This window comes from Manacus candei, unplaced genomic scaffold (genome assembly GCF_025592945.1).
Source record: "Manacus candei isolate 608988 ecotype Guabito, Panama unplaced genomic scaffold, ASM2559294v1 h1tg000037l, whole genome shotgun sequence".
In the NCBI taxonomy this organism is placed as follows: Eukaryota; Metazoa; Chordata; class Aves; order Passeriformes; family Pipridae; genus Manacus; species Manacus candei.
Genome location: NW_026138085.1, coordinates 14,361,957 through 14,382,566, shown reverse-complemented (window position 1 = coordinate 14,382,566; position 20,610 = coordinate 14,361,957). Strand labels below are relative to the sequence as shown.

Here is a 20,610-nt window from a genome sequence, read left to right as displayed (position 1 = left end):
TGCTATTCTTTTAAAGTTACACGCTGCTTGACACAAGCAGCACACTTCCAGAAGAGCACCCATGAGGTTCTGCCTGCTCCTGCCAGGACAGAGGATGGAGAAGGACCAGGGCAGGGCAGGCAGCATGACAGCCACTTGCAAACACGTGACTCCAAATAGATGAAAAGGATATCTTGAGGTATTAAATCACTTCTAGAAAAAACACATGCTCAGCATATCATTACAACAATTATACATCTGTTTGAAATAAACAGGGAGGACGGGCTGCTTTCTTTGGCCTATTTGCTGAAGGCATCATTCATCTTCCCTCTGAGCAGCTGCCTGTAAGACAGGCAGAGACACACTGCAGCCCCAGAGAGAACCCGAGAGCAACACTGTGATGTGCCTGCTCTGCATCCTCCTTCCAGCACAGAAAAATACTAAATCTCAGGGTTCAGACCAATTCAAGGAGTTTGCTGAAGCAGGACCCAGTGGGATGCAGTGGGGGAAGGTCAACAGAGAGGTCAGCAGTGGCAGATCTGCATCCCCATGCATCCTTCCCACTGTTAATTGCTCTCTAAGCAAGGCTGCTGGTATGGAAGAGATCATGAACAGTCTGCTTTGGCTCTGGCTGTTTGATAAATTTGCTTTTTCATTGAGGTTTTCCCTGTCCCTCACTCAGGGTCTCACTCCTGCCCGGTAGTGGCACCCTGGGTGCAGGACTGTGCTCCCAGTGTCCGACTGTGCTCCCATCACGGGGTTTTGCTGATTCAAAGCTGAGCCCTGAGCACCACAGTGTGAGCTGGCCTTCCTTTTTGTTTCATTTCTAATCCTTTATTTCTAGATTTTATTTACATTTGTTGTCTTCAGGGGTAGGATAAAAACCAACAACAGCAACGTACAGCTTTAACAGCACGTCTCCTACCTAGCTAGAAATAAGTGTCTGGAGTAACTTTTCAATTGCAAAGACTGAATGACTTCTGCCCACATTGAAATCCCAGCTGCTTTAGGACCATAACTATAAAAGATTTCAGATTGTGCCCTCTAGGAAAGGTAGTGCAAGAGAATGGGGTTTGGACACAAAACATGGAACTGTGACCTTCTGTAGGAACCATCCAACAGAAGGAGTTGGAGCTGGCCAGAGTTCAGCTAGCATGAAAGTAAAAAAGTCTGGGTTTCTGTAAAATAAGTAAGAAAAGAGTGGAGCACCTGAATATCCAAAGGGCTTCCAACAAAAAAATGAAGTCAAGAAAACAGCTCATAAAATGAAGTCCAGCTGTTCCAAAAAGTATTGCATGGACACTGTGCACTCTTCAAGTAGTTCCAACCTCAGCTCCTTTGGAGTGAAATGGAACCCACTTTGGGATCAATTATTTTTATGGTATCACTTTGTAGTGCCAGGAGCACACAACCAAGATTACTGACTTTGCTTCTTTGAATATGCTACTGGAGATTATTTCCCAAATTTGGCCTGATGCCCATCTGCAGTTTCTGCTCACTGAGCTGGCACAGGAGGGGAAGAAGCAGCTGAGATGAGCTGACAGGTAAAAAAAAAAAGGTCACCTATAGCTGTGCTGGCCAGCCCTGGCTCAGAATTCAAACTTGCATGTGTTACAGACCGTGGAGCTATTTCCCAAATACAATTTTCTCCCTTAAACTGTTATATATGTAGTAATAAACGAGTAGTAGTTGACATTCTGAATATTTATTGCAGAGCAGCACGAGCAAAGACATGCTATATTTGGCACCTGGTGCTACTTACTGGTTTGCCATCCAAACCAAGAGGCCCCTGGAAAAGGAAGGAAAAGAGAGTATTATTAAAATACATAAATAAATGATCAATTTACAAACACAACAATATCAGGCATGCTCTGAAAGAGGCTCTACTTACGTATAGCACAATCTTTGGCTATGATTCTATGATATACCTAATCCTTCATCCATGCAATCCAGCAGGAAGGTTTCAGGGAAGTACAGTAAGAGGCATCAAACAATTTGCAGATTATGAAGGAGCGTGAAAGGAAGCGACAGGATTAGTGACAGGGATGAGGTGACAGTGCCCTGGCACAACACTTGGGACTCCCTGAGGCTTGTAAAGTCAAAAGGAGTAGCAGTAAAACACCCCTGATTTGGGTAAACGGAGCAGATCCACGAGTGATTCACATCAACCTCGGACCTGAACCATTTGTTTTTGCCGAAGGACTTGCTGAATCTCTACCAATTTACCCAAGATGTGATGGGTGATGGTATCAGCCATCACTCTCAGTAAAGTCTCACTGATGGAAAGAGGTTTCTTGCTGTGGAGAAAGGGAAGGTGCATCTGCCCCACGGGCTGACAGCTCTGTGCTTTGCTTGTCTGCAGTGACACAAAGCTGCAAGTGCATTTGTAACTGCAAGACCAAGCACTTGGTTACCCCAGTTCTTCCCCAGGTCTCCCCTTCCTAGGGCTGCTGCCTGGTAAATCAACATGAAAAATGGTTATTTCCCTGCCATCTCTGGCATTTATGCCCTTAATTAATGTGAAGCCACTGACCGTGTTGGGCCATAGGAGACTTTGCTTTTGAGAAGGGATGTGTGTGGGGAGGAAGCACAGGTGCTCTAAGCTGCCCCTGCCCTCAGCTGCAGCTGGCACACAGGCACTTGGGGATGAAGAAACACCCCCAAGTTACGGTAAATCCCAGAACTGAATCCCCACCAATCCACAAACCTAACACCTTTCCTCATTTAAGCCCAAAGAAGGCTTAGCCCTGCAAACTGTCCCTGAAGAGACACAGCACGATGGTTGCGAGTCAGCAAAGCCCTCGGTCAAAGCTTTCACACCCAGATTTCCAACGTGTGCTCCCGTGCTTCCCTGGGCAAGGATCCACCCTGGAGGGATCAGTGTCCCTGTGGCAAAGTCTGACCCAACACCACAGCCCAGCTCTGGTGAGCTCAAACCCAACCCAGCCTTGTTCTTGTCCCCTACCTATGGCAAATCCAAGGGCTGTGCTTGCACATCCTCCTTCCAACATGCTGGGCTGAAACATCTCCCACAATACAACCCTGTCAGCTGGGGGGATCTACCAAAGCAAACATAGTTTGGACTGTGGGACAACACAAGGCTAAAGCACCAAAGGTCTCTGTATTTCTTAGGGAACTGATTAGGGTGACTCATTTTTAGTTTAGCTTCTATCTGTGATGGGGAAATTGGACAAAAGAGACAAAGGTGTGTAAGAGGAGGCCAATGGCTGCACTAAAAAGAGCATCCTTCCAGCTCACAGCCATTAACAAGGAATAAATCAGTCTGTAATGGCTATGGAATAGGAAATCCTGGGGGACACAGCTCTGTTAGGAAAGAGGTAAATCCAGGTGGCTGAACCCTGGGTAGGGCATCAGTACCTTGGTCATAAGGGCTGGGGCACCTGTATGAGAGAAGTTCACTTGAAAATAAATGGGCATTTCTTTACACACATGAGATTTCTGAAGTTATCAAACACAGTTTACATTCACCATGTGATGTGTATTATTTCTCATAAGGAGCTACCAGTGCAAGTAGCAGTAATGAACAATACAAATAAAGCAGTTGTGTCTGTCAGCAAGCAAAGGCTTGCAGGTCACAACCAAACTACTTCTTCTTCCCCAATGCCTCCTCCCTACTTTATTGAACCTCAGTTGCTTGGATTATAACACCTGGGAAAGGCATCAGGTCCATGGAGCTTCTTTTCTGAAACTATGATTGTTTGAGGTGATTCACCAGCAACTCCCTGTCCTCCAGAGGGCAAGACATGGGACCTGAGCAGAGAACTGGCTGCACATTCAACTTCTCAGAGGAGTAGAAGTCCCAGATTTTATTTATTTCTAATATACAATACCAATTCATCAGCTTTTAGCTATTCTTGTATCAGTCCACAAAAGGACATCCAGAAGGAAAAACAATGGCCTATTCAGAGGATGTTTGTTTAAGGGAAAGTATTTAATGCTTGAGAGAAACAATATCCATCAGGGTTTCAAAGGGGCTCCTGGCCAGCCATGGCACTGAATGGACAAGACTAACACAGACTTTTAAATGTCTTGTTAGTCTGGGCTGGGGATTTAATTGTCTCTGCTCTACCTGCCCAGCCAAATGTCTGTGTGAGCAAGGCAGGGCTCCTGAGAGGAGCCAGGGGATTGCATGAGTAGAGTAGGAGAAAGCATCTGAAATCTGGGCTGACTTGACTCCTTGTAAATCTCAGGAGTACCCATGTGTTGAGATCATTATTGTCTTTCATTTGAATCCTCCTCCACGTCATTTTAATTAAAGATTAAGCAATCTTCAATTTATTTAATAAACAAGGAACAGGAAAACAACGAGTAACCCCACATTCCCCCACTCAAAAAACAAAAATCACTTTCACTTAAACAACCAGCACAAAGTCTATGAAAAAGGTGAGTTTTCTGGACACCCCAAGTAAGGGAAAGCTTCACTGTGGCTTTGTGCTGTGCTTTTTGCCCTGGGGCAAATTTCACTCATCCTTCACCCACTCTTGATCACAAGTCTTTAAATCACACACACAGTGATCACACTTCACATAATTCAGTGCTCACTACTTCAAGGGGGGATGAATTTTCTGCCCAGCACAAACCTGATGCTTTAAGACAAGGCAGAGGAAAAAATTCAACCAATTTCCTCCAAAACACAATCCTGACCAAACCCATCAGTGCACTGGCCAAGTGGGACAAAATACATTGATCTGGGTGCTTTGAGGAAGATGACACTGATGGGTTAGCAGGGAGAGCTGGTGAATGGGGCAGGGGGGAGTGACAATTGCAACCACATGCCATGGTTTGACCCCTCACAGAGAGTTACGTAGGCACGTGGTGTTCCTGTGGGAATAAAGATCCAGTGGTGCATTCCCCTCTGCCATCACCTGGGTGAGGACATTATTTGTACAATGATAAATATTTTATGGTATACACTAATGATATATTATTTAATGACATCTTAATAACATATATCACGATGCTGAGAATGCAGACAGCTCTCAGCTGGAGCTTGAGCAGAGCTTGTTACTACATCATGTACTCTCCATGCATGCCTTGGTTTGGCCACACAATATTTCAACTTCAGAGTAAGGGGCTACATTTAGATATGTTTGAAAACAAATTCCAATATTTTTCTTCATTTTGTTTCACAGTAGGAGCTCAGAATTCTTGATATATAGCACCAAAATGCCACCCCTCTTTGCAAAAATGATGTTCACCCATTGCTGAGATCAGCTGAAGGCTTGAGGACAGCTTTGAGTTCACCAAAAAAGGACGATGGGGAGCTTGCAAGCTCTGATTCACATGCAAAAGCTCTTCCAATAAATAATAAGCATTTCCCACATATATCACTCACCTCTGGCTCAGAGCAAGCAGAGGTGCCAGCCTGGCTACCTGGCCCTCTGCCTTCCTCCTCCAGTGCCCTTCCTGCTGCTGGCAGGGAGGTACTTGCTCTAACAATGTCACAAAAATTTTAAAGGGAGGGAAATATCTAGTGAAAACAAAGCCAGAAATTATTAAGAGGACAATCCTTCTGAGTTTGGAAATCTTCTCTCATGGTTATTTTTAATGTTTCCTGCTCTGCTAAAAATTAGCAGAGGGGTCGGAAGGAACCCTGCAGTCAAATTTTAACAAGCTCAAAGGGCTGCCTTTCAATCTCTGTCTCTGTGGTTTCAAAAAGGGGTAAAATCTTACATTTTAAGGAGGAGGAAAGTGTCAGAACAAAAGAGCATGACGATATTTTAGTATCCCTGGGAAGGGCCCTGGGTCATTAGGCAGCATGGTCTGCAGCAGAGCCAGGGAACAGGGACCATCCCTTCCTATAGGCCACGCTGTAAATCCTCGGGGCGGGACAGTGTCTGCTGGCAGTGCGGTTCCTTGGCACATTTTTGTGTGAGAAGAAAGCTCTGGCAAAAGCTGTGGCCAAGCCTGCCCTGCCAGACCCGTCACAAGGAAAGTGCAGGAAGGCAGCCAGGTGGCTGTGGCTGTTCCCAGCTTCCCAGCTGAAGGGAAAGGGGAGAAAAGGCACTGGGAAATGAAGAATGAGCTGCGAGTCCTCTAAAGAGCAGCTGAGATTCACTGGCACCAACTGGGAATAAGCTGAGTACAAGAGACATGCTCTGGCATGTCACCTCACCCCCAGTTGCTGCTACCCCCTCCTCCCTCCCTGAAGCCTTCAGGTGCAGAAGGACCATTAACCCTTATAAAATAACACATTTCTACTCCATGCAATACCACCTCTGCTACAGTAAACATTTGACCTTCTAAATGCATTTAAGTTATTGCATTTTAATATAGTAAATATTTTTTATATTTTACTATTTATCATTATTATTTATGATCATAAATAAATTTACTACTGTTTTAAAGACCTGTGAAGGGTATGGAATTGGTCATATAAGGAATTATCCTCCACACACACTGCTGTGAGCCTGGACAAATCCTTGGTGGGAGGTTCCTCCTGCCTCAGCCCTGACCTCTGGGTCACTGGTGTGAGACCCCAAAATCATGTTAGTCTGCAGCACAACACAGCAATGGACCAGGAGCTGTCATATTTAAGCATTAAGATAACTTATATCATGATAGTTTCATGTTTAACTTTATATAGCATGGATGGCCTCACCAGAATGGGATGGGACTGCTGCACAGGGGAACAGCCCTGCACTTAAAAATAATAGTTTTTCAGCAAGAACAACATTATTAAAAATCCTTTGCTAATAATTTCCTCTGTCTCTTTCTTTCGAAAAAAGATATTTCAGTATTTTCAAGTACAAATTCCCTTTTGCTCCATGACTACATGCAAACCAGAAAACCACTTTTTCATTACTAGGTGACAGTTTTTGCATTGTTTAGGGGGAAAAAAAAACCCAATCAAAAAACCAAACAGCTTCTGCAATTTTCTTCCAAGCACTAAACAACAATGTTCATGGGACATGATTATTTTTTAATGTTTGCAAGACTAATTGTTTTCATTTGGAAATAATTTACACATGCAGGCCGCATCCTGCCTGGCCTCAGAGCCAGGCTCTCCTTATTCAGCTAAAAAACACTATTTCTTTTTACAAGGAATGGCAATTACGGGGTTCCCAAAATCCATCTCCCTGCAAACCACAGCTCTACATGTAACATCCAACTCCAGCCTCGGGGGAGATCCTAAAAGGGCTGCTCTGGGCAGTGGGATGAGCTGAGTCCCCCCTGCCCACAGAGTCCTCCAGCTGCAGCAGCTCTCACCCCTCTCCCAAATTTCTTTCCAAAAAGACCACCTGAGCACATCCCATGCATTGCCCACAGGATCTGGAGGGGCTCAGCATCACCAAAGCCTCAAAATCTCCTCTGAAACAATTCTCCAGAGGGAATCATGTCCCACAGTCCGGGCTGCCAGCAATAAATCCCCCAACAGAGGCATCAGGTAAACGATGCAGAGCAGCCTGATAAGAGCCAAGTGTGTGTTAACAAGGCAACCAAAAAAAAACAACCCTCACAAATCTGTGCTCTATTCCAAAAAAAAGATCTGTCCTCAGACTCCTGGGAGGCCTCTGCCCATTCTTTGATGGAAACGGAGCAGAAAGGAGCAGTAATTTGCTAAAAACTTCATCCATAATGCAAACCAGACGTTGGGGCTCTGCAAGGGAGCTGGGCTGGTCCCTGCTGGGCGTCCAGGGGCTGTGAGAGCCCATCTCCCTTCCACAGGGCACGGATGCTTCCAGCATTTCTGAAATCCTTGGGAAACAAACAAACAAACAAACAAATCCCAGAGAAAACAAACACAAGCCCTATCCTCAGAATGCTTTTGGGCCCTGTCCGCTGTTCAGCCCCTGCTTTGCATCTCCAGCGTGGCCTCACCAGAGCACTTCAGTTCCCAGCTGTCTTCCAGACATGACAACCACGTTCATCAGGGTTTCAAGTGGAGATAAGGGACCTTTTCCCCTGCAGGAGCTGCCTCTTCCTTAACCACAAGATGTGCCTTCTTCCACCTGTGCACAGAGCTCCCTCCTTGTTTTGCTGGATGTCTTCTCAAAGACGCTCAAGAAAATCGTCTGGAATCAAATCTAACACTGACTGGTGCAGAGGGGTGGGAAAAAAACACTGGGCTGGAGCTGCACGGGGCACTGCTTGGCTTTTTGAGGAATGTCACTTGGAGATGCCAAAAGAGAGCCAGTTTGTCCACTCCTGACATGAACTGCAGTGATTCCCGGGCAGATGTGCCAGCTCACCTTATCTGCTGCCGAGCACCAATCCAGAGGCACGAGCTCACTCGTCTGTGCATCACATTGCACCAGTTTTCTTCCAAAACAACAGAGTGCTTTCAGGAAAGAAAGAGTCCCCTGACTTCCCCAAGGTTTCTGAGGTTTAAATCAGTTCCATGTGTCCTGTGCAACTGCTTGCTTCAAGATCTGATGTCCAGTGGGGCTTTGGATTTATTTTTTTTAATGTCCAGCTACGAGAGGAGATGGCCTCTGTGGTGGGAACGCAATTTTTAAGTTGGTAAGCAATGGCTTTGGAAGAACATTGGCATTTCAAACAAACACTTCAGCAACTTACTGACTTTATGTTCTTTCCTCAGCAGTGTCAGTCCTGGCTGACAGCTGCTGTTTGGATTACCTCTCTTTGGTGGCTAATGAGCAGACTTCCAAGTTTTCCTCAGTGTCTCTCAGCCTACACACCAAGCCTCAGTACCACACAGCTGTGCCCAAATGTACTGGAGAGAGAGATGCAGATCCACCAGCTGCACTCACAATCAAAGCAGGGAACCAGAGGAAAAGCAGCAAAAGAAGCCAGAAACCAAATCCCTGCCTTGCCTGGGTGATTTAGGCAGCAAAGTTCTCCTTGCCATTGCTGTCAGCACCTTCACCAGGCCCTCTCCTCTCTTGTCCTGATCCAGAACCACTGGAATCACAGAGGATAAAAAAAAAAAATGCATCTGCAATTCCTCTACTGGGTGGGATATAAGACAATTTTTATTATCCCTGTGGAAGGATTAGCACAAATTCAAAAGGAAAATAAAGTGCTGCCACGAAGAGCTGGTCTTCACAAAATCATTGTTGTTTCCACATCAGAGAGCCAGTAAATGGATGTAGCAGGAAAACACAGTGGATCTGCTTTCCCTGTTTAAAGAGGGCTTTCCCTCTGGGCAAATAATTATGTGAATTGGCCACAAAACTGATATTAAAATAAAATTAAAAAGACTGGAACTACAAAGTTTACCTTGTAAAATGAATGTTTGTAACTTCTGTCTTTTGGGCCCTTACTGGGAGAGGTATGTGTGCAGATGACTTCACACACAGGAGATCCTCCTTGAAGTCTGAATATCTGTGAGTGAAGATACTACTGAGAACAAACACACAACTGAACCCTAAATTACAATTATGACCTTGATTAACCTGGCTAAGAAAACTAAATACCTTAGCAACAGAAACCTTCATCACACGACACAGTATTTGAAACTACCCAAGTCCAGTGATGCACAACCAGCCAAAACACCCATGTGATGTACAGGCAATCCATGTATGTGCATGAGCTACCACCCAAGGTCTGGAAAGCATCTGCCCACTGCTAAAAAAAAAAAACAACAAAAAAAACCAGGAAAAGTTTGAGATCCACACATGCCATGAGATCTGACCACATAGCACGGTCTCCCCTATCTCACATGGGATTTCTGGCAGCCCTCCTGAAGAGTTAAAACACTGCCTGATGCTCTGGTGTGGGCACAGAGCAATGCAGGACTCCTACAAGACACTCTCCCAGGCTGCACCCTGAGCACACCCAAGCAGGACTTGGAGATAATTGCACAGATGGAGGCAACACATGGAGTCATCAGGCAGTTCAATTCTAAGTTACTTCTACAGTTCTCTCGTAAAAGTAGTTTATTTTTAATGTCACATCTGGTTTTCTGTTGATGCCATTTCCAAAGTGCTCGGCTGAGCTTTGGAGCTTTCTGGTAAACTCTGAGGAACCACAATGGCACAGAGGAACTGCCCCCAGCAACAGGCTCAGGCACGTGTTCCTCGTTTCCCACACCTCATCCTGTCTGCATTCATAATACATTTATGGGTCACACACAAAAAGCTTGCACAGACTTTCCCTGGCTTAGTTGCCCACACTAACTGAAATCCTTAACGGCTGAATGGGGAAAAAACCTTGAACTCCACTGATTATGGCCAAGGTCTAGAGCTGTGATCAAAGTCTCTGTTCCAGTGCTCCACTGTGCTGGGTTCTTGCAAGTTAGGGAACCATCTTTCCTTCTACATGTGCTCCGTCAACCCTCTCACAGACATCAGCATAGAAAAACACATTTGGCTTCAATTTATGTATCGAAAATTAATTAAAACCAGAGTTTTACCATCCTTACCAGTTCATTTCTGGCTTATATGTTACAGCTGACTTCAGTGGATAACTGGATTTTCAACACTGCAGCCAAAGGAATACATCAGCTCCCTGTCCAAGGCTCCTAAAAGAAGTTTCTGGAGATGCTGACCTGCATAGCTCCAACAGCTCCTTAGCATGACCTGGACTACAAATACATGAACACAGCCTGTATAAGAGTATTTCCATTCCAACTGAGCAATGATTCCCCAAAAGGAGTGCCAGCCTTGAGCAATGCTTGTGCTGCGATTCTCTTTCACAATAAATCCATTAGTTGATTATATTGCTGTAGTTACCTGTGACTAGAAAAGGATGCAATTACTCATAGAACCATAACATGGTTTGGGTAGGAAGGGACTTTAAAGATCATCTCGTTCCAACTCCCCTACTGAGGGCAGGGGCACCTTCCACTAGCCCAGGTTGCTCCAAGCCCTGTCCAACCTGGTTTTGGACACTTCCAGGGATGGGGCAGCCACAGCTTCTCTGGGCAACCTGTGCCAGGGCCTCCCCACTCTCACAATAAAGAATTTCTTTCTAACATCCAATCTAACTCTGCCCTCTGTCAGTGTGAAATCATCCCCCCTTGTCCTGCCACCACAGGTCCTTGTAAGAAGTTCTTCTACTTCTTTCTTGTTGCGTCCCTTCAGGTACTGCAAGGTTGCAATTAGGACGTCCTGAAAACTTCTCTTTTCCAGGCTGAAGAATTCCAATTCTCTTAGCCTTTCCTGATAGGAGAGGGCTCTATCCCTCCAATTATTTTGGTGGTCTCCTCTGGACTCACTCCAACAGGCTGATGTCCTTCCTGTGCTGGGGACCCCAGAGCTGGATACTCAATATTCCATTATTTTGAGTAACGAGCCGCATTACTTCTAAACAAGCAGAATGTGAAGCCTTTTGTCCCTGCCTTCCCAAAAAGTTCCCAGTGCGGCAAGAGATGGGCAGGATGATGCCTGGGTTTTTCCAGGATTAAGAAAATTCAGAAGGCAAATATTATACACTGGAGGAGTATAATAACACACTGCTCAACTAAAAATAAATCCTACTATTCTAAAGAAAATGCATGAAATAGGAGACAACTCTTGTTTCATATCGCGCTTTTTTCCTACAAAGCCTCTTCCCTGCTCTGCTTTTTATTAATGAAGACATGCACATGAAGTAATTCCCCTCATTAATCAACTTCATTCTTTTGGTTTCTTCCTACTTCAAGTGACAACCCTCCATTTGGGATGTCACGTAGCAGTGCAGGCTGAGACTGATTTTAGGGTGGGATGAGTAGCAGAGGCAGATGAAACTCAAGAAACAGAGACTTTGGCTTCAAAAGGCCTCTCCAGTAGACAGGAAGAGGGAAAGGAATGGGTTCTAGTGAACCACAAATGCAGTATGTCACTGGGAAAGCGGAGAAATATCATGTAGGAGGAGAGTTGAGTAGTTTGAAGGCAAGTATAGAACCATCTCTGTGTGGGGCAGGGAAGGAGATGAGAGCAAGGCTGCTAAAAACAGTGCACAAACATTGCTCTTAGAATCACAGAAACATTCAGGTTGGAAAAGACCTCTAAGATTGTTGTGTTCAATCACCCAGCACTGCCAAGGTCACCACTAAATCGTGTCCACAAGCACCAAATCCACATATCTTTTAAATCCCTCCAGGCATGGTGACTCCACCACTGCCCTGGCCGGTCTGGTCCAACACTTCGCAACCTTTTTGGTGAAGAATTTTTACTAATAACCAATCAAAACCTCCCCTGGCGCAACTTGAGGCTGTCTCCTCTTGTCCTGTCACTTGTTCCCTGGGAGAAGAGACCAGTTCCCACCTGGCTCCCCCCTCCAGTCAGAGAGTTGCAGAGAGCAAGAAGGCCCCTCCTGAGCCTCCTTTTCTCCAGGCTGAGCCCCCCCAGCTCCCTCAGCCTCTCCTCATCAGTCTTATGCTCCAGGCCCTTCCCCAGCTCTGTTGCCCTTCCCTGAACACCCTCCAGCGTCTCAATGTCTTTCTTGTACCCAGGGCAGTGCTTCTCCCTCCTCACATTGTCTGATGCCATTGAACAGCTACGTAACGCGAAGCTCCCCCTGCTCTGAAAGGTCAGCTCAGAGCTCAGCTCTCGTCCCGGCTCTTCCATCTGCTCCTCGTTTTCCCCTTTTCCTCCTACCCAGACACAGCTGCCTGCCCTGCTCACGTCAGCAGCCCCTGCACAGCCAATCCTCCGGCTCCCCTCCCGGCTTTACCAGGACAAGTGACCCCTACAAGCTGAGGCACTGACGGCACATCCAGGGGAGGGGAACCACTCTGCAGCACGGGTGCTCCTCTGAAAGCATGAGGGACAACGGCCCAGGGGATCCCGGCCCCAGCGCCTGGTTCTGCCCAATAAGAAACACATTTCCACCAACATCTGCTTTTCCTCTTCTTCCAGCGTGCTCTCGTGCAAACCTGGGGCTGTGCTTCATTTTGGGGATGGGCCAGGTGGTCTTTCGGCAAAGGCTAAAGGTGTCCTCCAGATTTCCCTCGTTCTAAAGGCTGCTGTCATCTCACCAGAAAAGGTGGCCGTGGGAAGCACCAAAAAAATGCAGCTAAACCAGCAGTGGGTGGTGGCCCTCCTGCAGCAAATCCCTCCACGGCAGCAGGAAGAACTGAACACACATCTGGACCCCTGTAGAGCCCACAGACAGGATGACCAGGGCTCCACCACCACAACCACAGGCATGTTCCTGAGCAGGGGCTGGCAGACACAGCAACACCACCAGGCAGGGCTAACCAAAGGTAGATCTGTTTGCCCAGGACCTTGTCTGAAAACTGTCATTCTCTCTCCTGAGATGCTCATTCTCCTGCATTTTTAACACTGTGTTTTCCTCAGAGACCATGCCTGTCTCATGAATCAATGGAGTCCCATAACCATTCTGCAACTACCAATTATTCTGTGAATCTTGTATAAAAGAACTATTTATGCTGTAGTTTTCAGTCAGCAACGCTGCCAGTTCACCCCAGGACACCATCCACTGCAAACCTACGTGTCACTCCAGCCACCAGCACAAAGAACCAGAGGAACACCGTGGTGTGCTGCAAGAAGGACCACTCAGATGTCAGATGAGAAAAGCAACCTGCCAGTTCCCCTCCATCTTTGGGGTAAAGTGCTCTTCCCCGCAGAAGTCATTCAAGGTAATTTTCTCTAAAAGGAACTTCCAAGATCGGGTTTTTGGCATAAAAGAAGAGTAAAAGCCTCGCTGCTCTCTGGTGCATTCATTTCCATTCTTGCCAGTTCAGGAGCAGGAAGCAAGGCAGGCTCTCAGACTAAGCAGATTTGCACCCTAAAACCCAGGAGCTTATGATCACTGACACTTAGTGCAAATTACACAGGCAAGTGTTGTGATCCATGATCAATGGGATGTCAAAACCAAATCAAACACAACCAGAAGATCAGCACATCCCAGCATTCTCCATAGCTGCTACAGCGATGTTAGTAGAATATGCCACAGGATTAAAAATAGAAACTAAATCCTCTCTGGAGTTTCAAAAATAATAATAAACCTACAGAACTTCATAAAGAAAAAAAACTGTTTCTGCTGTAAAGTTTTATTGTAGGGCACAAACCCCTCCTCTTAGGATGTTGAGTATAAAAATACTGAAATCATCTTATAAAATCTGTTTTCCCTTTTGGCCCCGTTTCCAGAGCTCTGGATCACTTCATCCCTTTAAAGCTTCCTTTGTTTGCAGCTCAGTTATAAACCAGCAGCTTACAAACAAAGCACTGCTAGTCGAGGGATGAATGTGTCACTACACCTATCCCTGACACCAAACACCATTTAATATCCACCTACAACTTCTGCATTTGTGCCACATCCTCCTCCTGAAGCAGCTCAGAGTTTATTTGATCACCCTGAAGGGAACTAAATAATTAAATCAGTTTGACTACACAACTGGATGTAATAAAACCTGTTCATATACTTGTGCTGAATAATACTCTTAAGCCTGCTTTATGTTTAGTTTCCTCCTTCAGGTATACATCTTGGTTTGGAAACGCAATTATCCTCACCTCCTCATTAGATAAAGGTAATTAGTGCAGCCACAGCCATGTGGATATATTAATTCAATGTTTGCTGGGTTTCAAAGTCTGGAATAAGACCAGCCCCACAGCCCACCTGGACTGCAGGTCCTGGGGGTAAGAGATAAGAGGAAAAAACTTTTGGGGATGTTATTGCCATTTTCCCAGTGCAGACATGGCAACAGAGTCACTGCCAGTCCCCAACACTATCCAGGAAAGCTGGAGCAGCACCAAAAACCCCCAGCAGGAGCTGGGATGGGCAAAGTGCCAGGCTGCCCATGGGGACAGTGATGGTGCTCTGTCCTAGGGAACAGTCACAGTTTTCTCCCAGCATTTCTGGTTCTCAGAACTCTACAACTAAACCACACACACAGGCTTTGCCAGAATATGACTGAGACAGAGGAGAAGGGACAAACCTGCCATGGGCACTGCTAATCCTGCAGTGATTCACCGCATCCCACAGGGGCAAAAAGCCACCCTAAAACTGAGATTGAGTAGCCCCTAAAACTGCCGTTAAACAGCCCATTAGAGCCAAGTCTCACATCTTGATTTCCAATGAATCAAAATCTTTTTTTCCAGCAGACCACTGGTGCATCTGTACAACCTCCTTGCTCCAGCATCTCCGGGGTCGGGGCTGCTGCGGGCAGGGACCGCCTGAGGGAGACAAACCCCTTCCCTGGACACCAACAGCCCTGCTCACTCACAGGCTTCCAGCTCCTCCCTCACGCTAAACTTACCCAAATCATTTGGTGAAGTCCTCAGTACCTTTGTGTTAGGGATGCAACGGCAGCACAGGTTTATTCTGCAGAATTAACCCCATCTCCCACCTCTCCCCTTCTGGGAAACACTGCTGTCCTCCCCAGGGAGGCTCACAGGGGTCCAGGGGATGTGAAAACTGCAAACAGCTCTGGAATTCCCTTCCAATCCTTCTCCCTTGAGCTCCACAACACATGTAAAACTCAACAGATGTTTGGGCATTCAAGGAGAATTGGGCAGAAGGGCACAAAGTGGCAGAGACAAGGAGGGAGTTCTCCTGACACACTCCTTGAGGAAAAAAAATAAAAGAAAAAAAAGAAAAAGGTGTATCAAGCACAGAACGGAGAAGGCTATGATAGCCAAGAAGCCCCTTCCAGAGCATCAGGCAGTACAGGACTTGCTACACCCATTCAAAAAACAGGAATAGAGATGGAAACATGCTGTGAACATGGGGAACCTAGGCAGTGGTTTTTACCAACCCATTACACCAAGCATTGGGCCCCTTGGAGCTGGAGCACCACGGCCAACCAAGTGCGTTAGTGGGGATGAGGGGAGCCAGATGAGAGCCTGTGGTTTGAGATCCAGTTAGAATAAGGACTCCCACCTTCTGCATGTCACAGCAGGACATCTCTACTCCCCAGAAAAAATTTTTGGAGATGGGTAAATGAGGATCTATCTCAATACCTGAGGCTCTTTCACCAGTGTCCTCAAATTTGGCCACTTACAGCTCCAAGTGGGACAAATCCCAAAGCCTTCACTAACTTCACAACCCAGTGAACTCTTAGGTCAGAACATGAACACCACCATGAAAGGGCTCAAGTATTTCACCCCTATAAACATTATTGCACAGGCTTCTGCCTTTTAGGGCTAAATCCCTCAAAAGCTGTTGCTGATAAAGAAGGAGGCAAGAGGATTAAAAAAAAAAAAGAACTCAAAAAAGGTGAAGAAATTCAAGTCATGGGAAAAGACTGAGAGGACCACAGAGAGCAGATTAGAAGTGAATAAAAATAAAAGGAATGGTGGAGTTACCGGGTAACCATCACGTCCTGACTGCCCCTGTGGGGGGGAACAAGGGAGACAAGTCAGTCAATGCATCTGTAGCAGCACGAGAACACAGCAGCAGGCAGGACATGGGGCCATCAGCTCCCCAGCCAGCCCTGGCACTGAACTCCTGAGAAACCTCTCGGGGCAATTTTCCTATCCCAATGGTCACACCTACAGTTTATTTTGCCCAGATTTTCATCTCGTGCCTCCCCCCTTTGGCTACTTACCGAGGGCTTTGCCAACTCGCACCCATCCCTGCTGTCTGTGCTCTCTCCCTGCTGCCCCTGGAGCCAGGGATGTGCACGGCACACGCTGGATCCTGGCCATAAACCTGCCTTGGGATGGGGATACCAAGAGGTTTGGGGAGAGGTCAGGGAGGCTGTGGCTGCTGAGCCAGAGGCCAGGACAGCAGTCACTGAGCTCCAACCTCCTGTTCCAGCACTTGATTCAGAGGTTTCCCCCTCTTAGATCCATCAGTTTCCTCACAGGATGCAGCTCTCCCAGCTCACATCTAAGCTTTGCTTCACTTTGCAATGAAGCAGAAAGCACAGCTGATGCCACGGGGAAAGACCCTGCTCAAGTTGCCAGTAACACCTGCGAGATCAGCAGAAGAAAACGCAGCCCACTCAGGATATTTCACCTTCTCTGCTCCCCTCGGGAGGTTCCCAAAGGCGTTTACAGCCCGAGCTGCTGTTAAACATGCCGTGAGCCACAGCAGAGCCTGCTGCAAGCCAGACCTAAGGCAGACTCCCTGGAAGGAGCTGTTAAGTATTAGCTGGTACACAAGTAGGCAGTAAAGCGTGTTGCTGGTACAGCAATGTCATCTGCTACCACAAACACAGGTTATGTCAGCGTGCTGCGGGAGTCGGGCATCTCTCGTGGTATGGAACAGCCCCCTCCCTTTCCCTGAGCGCCCCTGCAGCCTCTCATGCCTCCTGCAGCACCCTCCTGATCCATCCAGAAACAGTGTTGACTTCGACAACCGCCTATTTAACAAATTACAGTCTCGGGATAAAGTGTACAGTGAGATTTTTATGGAGACGTATGGCACTGGAGCACACACGGATAAATCGGAAACACTTGTAACGCCCAGCCCTCGCTAATACATAATGTGTTTGCTAATATCTGGGACTGTAAATGTTTAATTACAGTCTGTGGTAAGTCTATCTTTCAATTGTAGAAATTTCCTACCCAGCATGTGATTTTAATACCCTCCGAAACAGAGATTTTTATGGCATATCTGAGCAGAAACCCCCTCACTCACAGACAGGACAATCAATCATACAGCAGCCACAAATCCTGTACCACAAATTCTAGTAATTTCATACACATAACTAGATTATAACAGAAAAAAAAAAATAAAATACCAGAACAACTGCTACTAGGGAACAACAGAATTGAGGATAAAGTTTGAGCAGTGTGATGCTGTACATGTAAGGAGTAATTGATTCCTTATGGCCAAAATCAAGAAACAAAGGAAACTAATAAATACAGTACTGCTGAAATAAAATAACATTGTGGTTCTGTGGGTTCTAGGACTTATATATTATGCTTAAAGAAGTCTCTGACAAATGCTGCTTATGCTAAAAAGCAGGATTGAAAAAAAAAAAAAAGGCAAAAAACCCCGAACCAAAAATGAACTAAACCAGGAGCTGTCTTTTAAAGAAGGGCAAGGGGAGAGAGGGGAAAAAAAAGATTAAAAAAAGTCTTGTTTGTGTTAAATCTCCCCTGTGCTCTGTTTGCAATTCAATAGTGCCGTGGGAACCAGGAAATGAAACCAACTAGAGACAAAGAAAAATTAATAGTGCACCATATGTTGCCTATGTCAAATCACATACAATAAACGTGACCAGACAGCACACGTGAGGCAGTGTGTGTAACCCAGCCGGCTGCGTGTGGGCTGATAACAGCCCCTGAGCAGAAGCAGAACCAAAACAGCCAAATACATCCATTTTAAATAAGCCAAAGCACTTCAGCCAAGAGGAAAACGTCCCTTAAAAGGTGTATATATGGAGTTTTAAATAGGCAACATCCCAGTATCCTCTTCACGTGTAACCTGACATTGAGTGAGAAATTACTTGTTTTCTTAAATAATTAGAGCCAAATTGCATGAATGGCATATTGGGAAAAAAAATAAGTAAGTGCCAGGTAGAAGCCCTGTGGGGACCAGCTCCAGCACCCAAAAGGCCTCCCTGACTCCACTCGTCTGTGCTCAGCCCCAGCAGATGCTCTCCACAACCTCCCAATTTGCTCCTTCAAAAGCCGCCCAAATAATCATTTTGCTCAACTCCCTCTTTAGTCTTTACATTAAAAAACGAACTTGAAATAGAAGCAAAAATTCAAAGGGCTGAAATCCCTTAACTAAACCCCCAGGTAGTGCTGCTGATCCCATGAGAACCGAAGCCATGGTGCTGTTACAACCCCAACACTTCCAGTACATCCCCAATCACCTTCTGGCTTTTAAACACATTTACAGAACTGGAAATGATCTAGCCCAGGAATAGTAACCAAATTTAATTTTTCCTAAAATAGTCCCTTTTAGCCCAGTGAGGCTCTACAGGAAAAGAACACCACGAAGAAACATCTCTGTTATTGTAATGACAGAGAAGGAAATGTGGCTGCAAACAGCCTGTACCTCCCCTCCTCCTCCTCCTCCTTCTGGGGGAAGAAAGATAGAAAACTTGAAGCACCTAATACCCATAATCTTTTTTTTTTTTAACAATCCCTCAGCAGCTTGGAGGGTACAAACAAAACATGAATTCTCACTCCAAAACCAGCAGGAGAACAACAGATTTGAATGTGGTGGCACAGCCGAAAGCACGTCTGAACACTTGGAAGGAGGAGCTGACACATTTTCAACTATTACCCCTTCAAACAACTATTTCCCCATAAATTTTCTCATTGTATTGGTAGAAATGCTCATTATTCTCCCCAGGACTTCAAAGAGAGAAGCAAGCAAGCTATGGTTTTCCCTCTAGCCCCCCTTGTGAGGTGACCAAATCTGTATTAAATGATGGAAACACAACAGATAAGAAAAGCAAGACAAAGCTTTAGAACCAATGAACCCACCAACATGTTAAAATATTAGTACAGGACTGTTTCTGTTAAATGGAGACAGACTAAAGAACTCTTTAAAAGGAGAATTCTTTTTTACTGAATATTTTCTGAGCTTAAAATTACTGAAAGTCCCTCAGGGCAGCAAGTTCAACATTTTAAAATTCCTCTCCCCCCCTTCTATTTGTCTACAATCATAAAAAAACTCCAGCAGCATCTGGTACCAATTTTGCTTCCAGACACACCTCTACCAAAAAATGCTGTGCTTTTGCAAGGACACTGAAAGGCAGGGAAGGGGGAAGCCTTAACTTTGTTGATCCAACCAGTAAAATCCACGATACTTACTGCAGGTCCTGGAAAACAAAAGAAAAACAGAGAAAAAAAAAAAGTCACTTAATTGCAAAGAAAAAGCATAATCTGATAAAACAGCACATAGCAGTAACCAACATGAGATCTGTTCAGGACTTCCCAGTTCAATTCCCACGGGATGACTTTCCAGATGCACTTAACACCCTCTGCATCCTCCTGTAGCAGGACCATCTCACCCGTGCTGCTGGCACAGCAGTGCAGACAGGGGTGCAAAACCAGTCTTTTCCCACCTTTTCTCCAGTGTGACTGGGGATTACAAACAGCAGCATCCAGGCTTCACGGTTATGAAGAGCCATCCCCTCTCCCCCCACAAGACCACGCACAGGACATGAGGGCCTGGGGCATCCCCTGCAACCACAGAGCAGTGCCAGCAAAAAGCAGGCAGATGTGGCTGGAAAAACGTGCAAATTTTTATGAATTAAAACCATATTTTCACCATGGACCTTATTTTTTCTTCAGGTTGTGGAAGGGGAGAGGGAGGCAGGCTTGCAAAAGCCAGAGGAGTAGTGCATTGGGCACCTGACAAGGACATTGTTACAGCTTCCACAGATCCCAGATGCTGCTGTTGCTTGGTTCCTGTCAATCCCTGACCCCAAAACACGTCACACAACCCCACAGTCCTGTGTCACTGCTCAAGGGCTCTGCTGTGCCCAGAGGCAGCCAGGGGGTTGATGCACAGTGCCTTTGATCCAGGGAAATGCCCCTCACATCTCCTTGAGACTTCAGGTGCCAGTGCCACAGTCTGACACTGTCATTCATGGCAGTAGAAGAAAAAGAACCAAACATCTCCCCTATATTCCCCAGCAGTGCAGGGCTTTTCACCACCTGCCACCCCAATTTCTACAGTTTTCCCTCTGCTTGCCCAAGCTGGTGCTACACAGAGGTGAACACTGAACCCTAATCCAAAGCAACCCACATTGCTCTCCTGTTCACAAGGCAGCCTATAGCTCTGTTCTACTTCTTCATGCTCTGATCAAAACCAGAAACTAATCACACTTAGAAAAGAAAAAACGTG

The 20,610-nt window shown here is 46.0% G+C and overlaps 1 protein-coding gene across 1 annotated transcript in view; it reads right to left on the bottom strand.

Annotated features, from left to right (window-relative positions):
* Positions 1–20,610, bottom strand: part of COL23A1 (collagen type XXIII alpha 1 chain) — a 175,990-nt gene that overhangs the window by 22,976 nt on the left and 132,404 nt on the right. The window contains exons 4-6 of the mRNA XM_051794203.1: positions 19,572–19,579; positions 16,158–16,184; positions 1,742–1,768 (exon numbers count right to left, since the gene is read on the bottom strand). Of these exons, the coding sequence (XP_051650163.1) occupies positions 1,742–1,768; positions 16,158–16,184; positions 19,572–19,579 (62 nt within the window). The remainder of the gene's footprint in view (positions 1–1,741; positions 1,769–16,157; positions 16,185–19,571; positions 19,580–20,610) is intronic.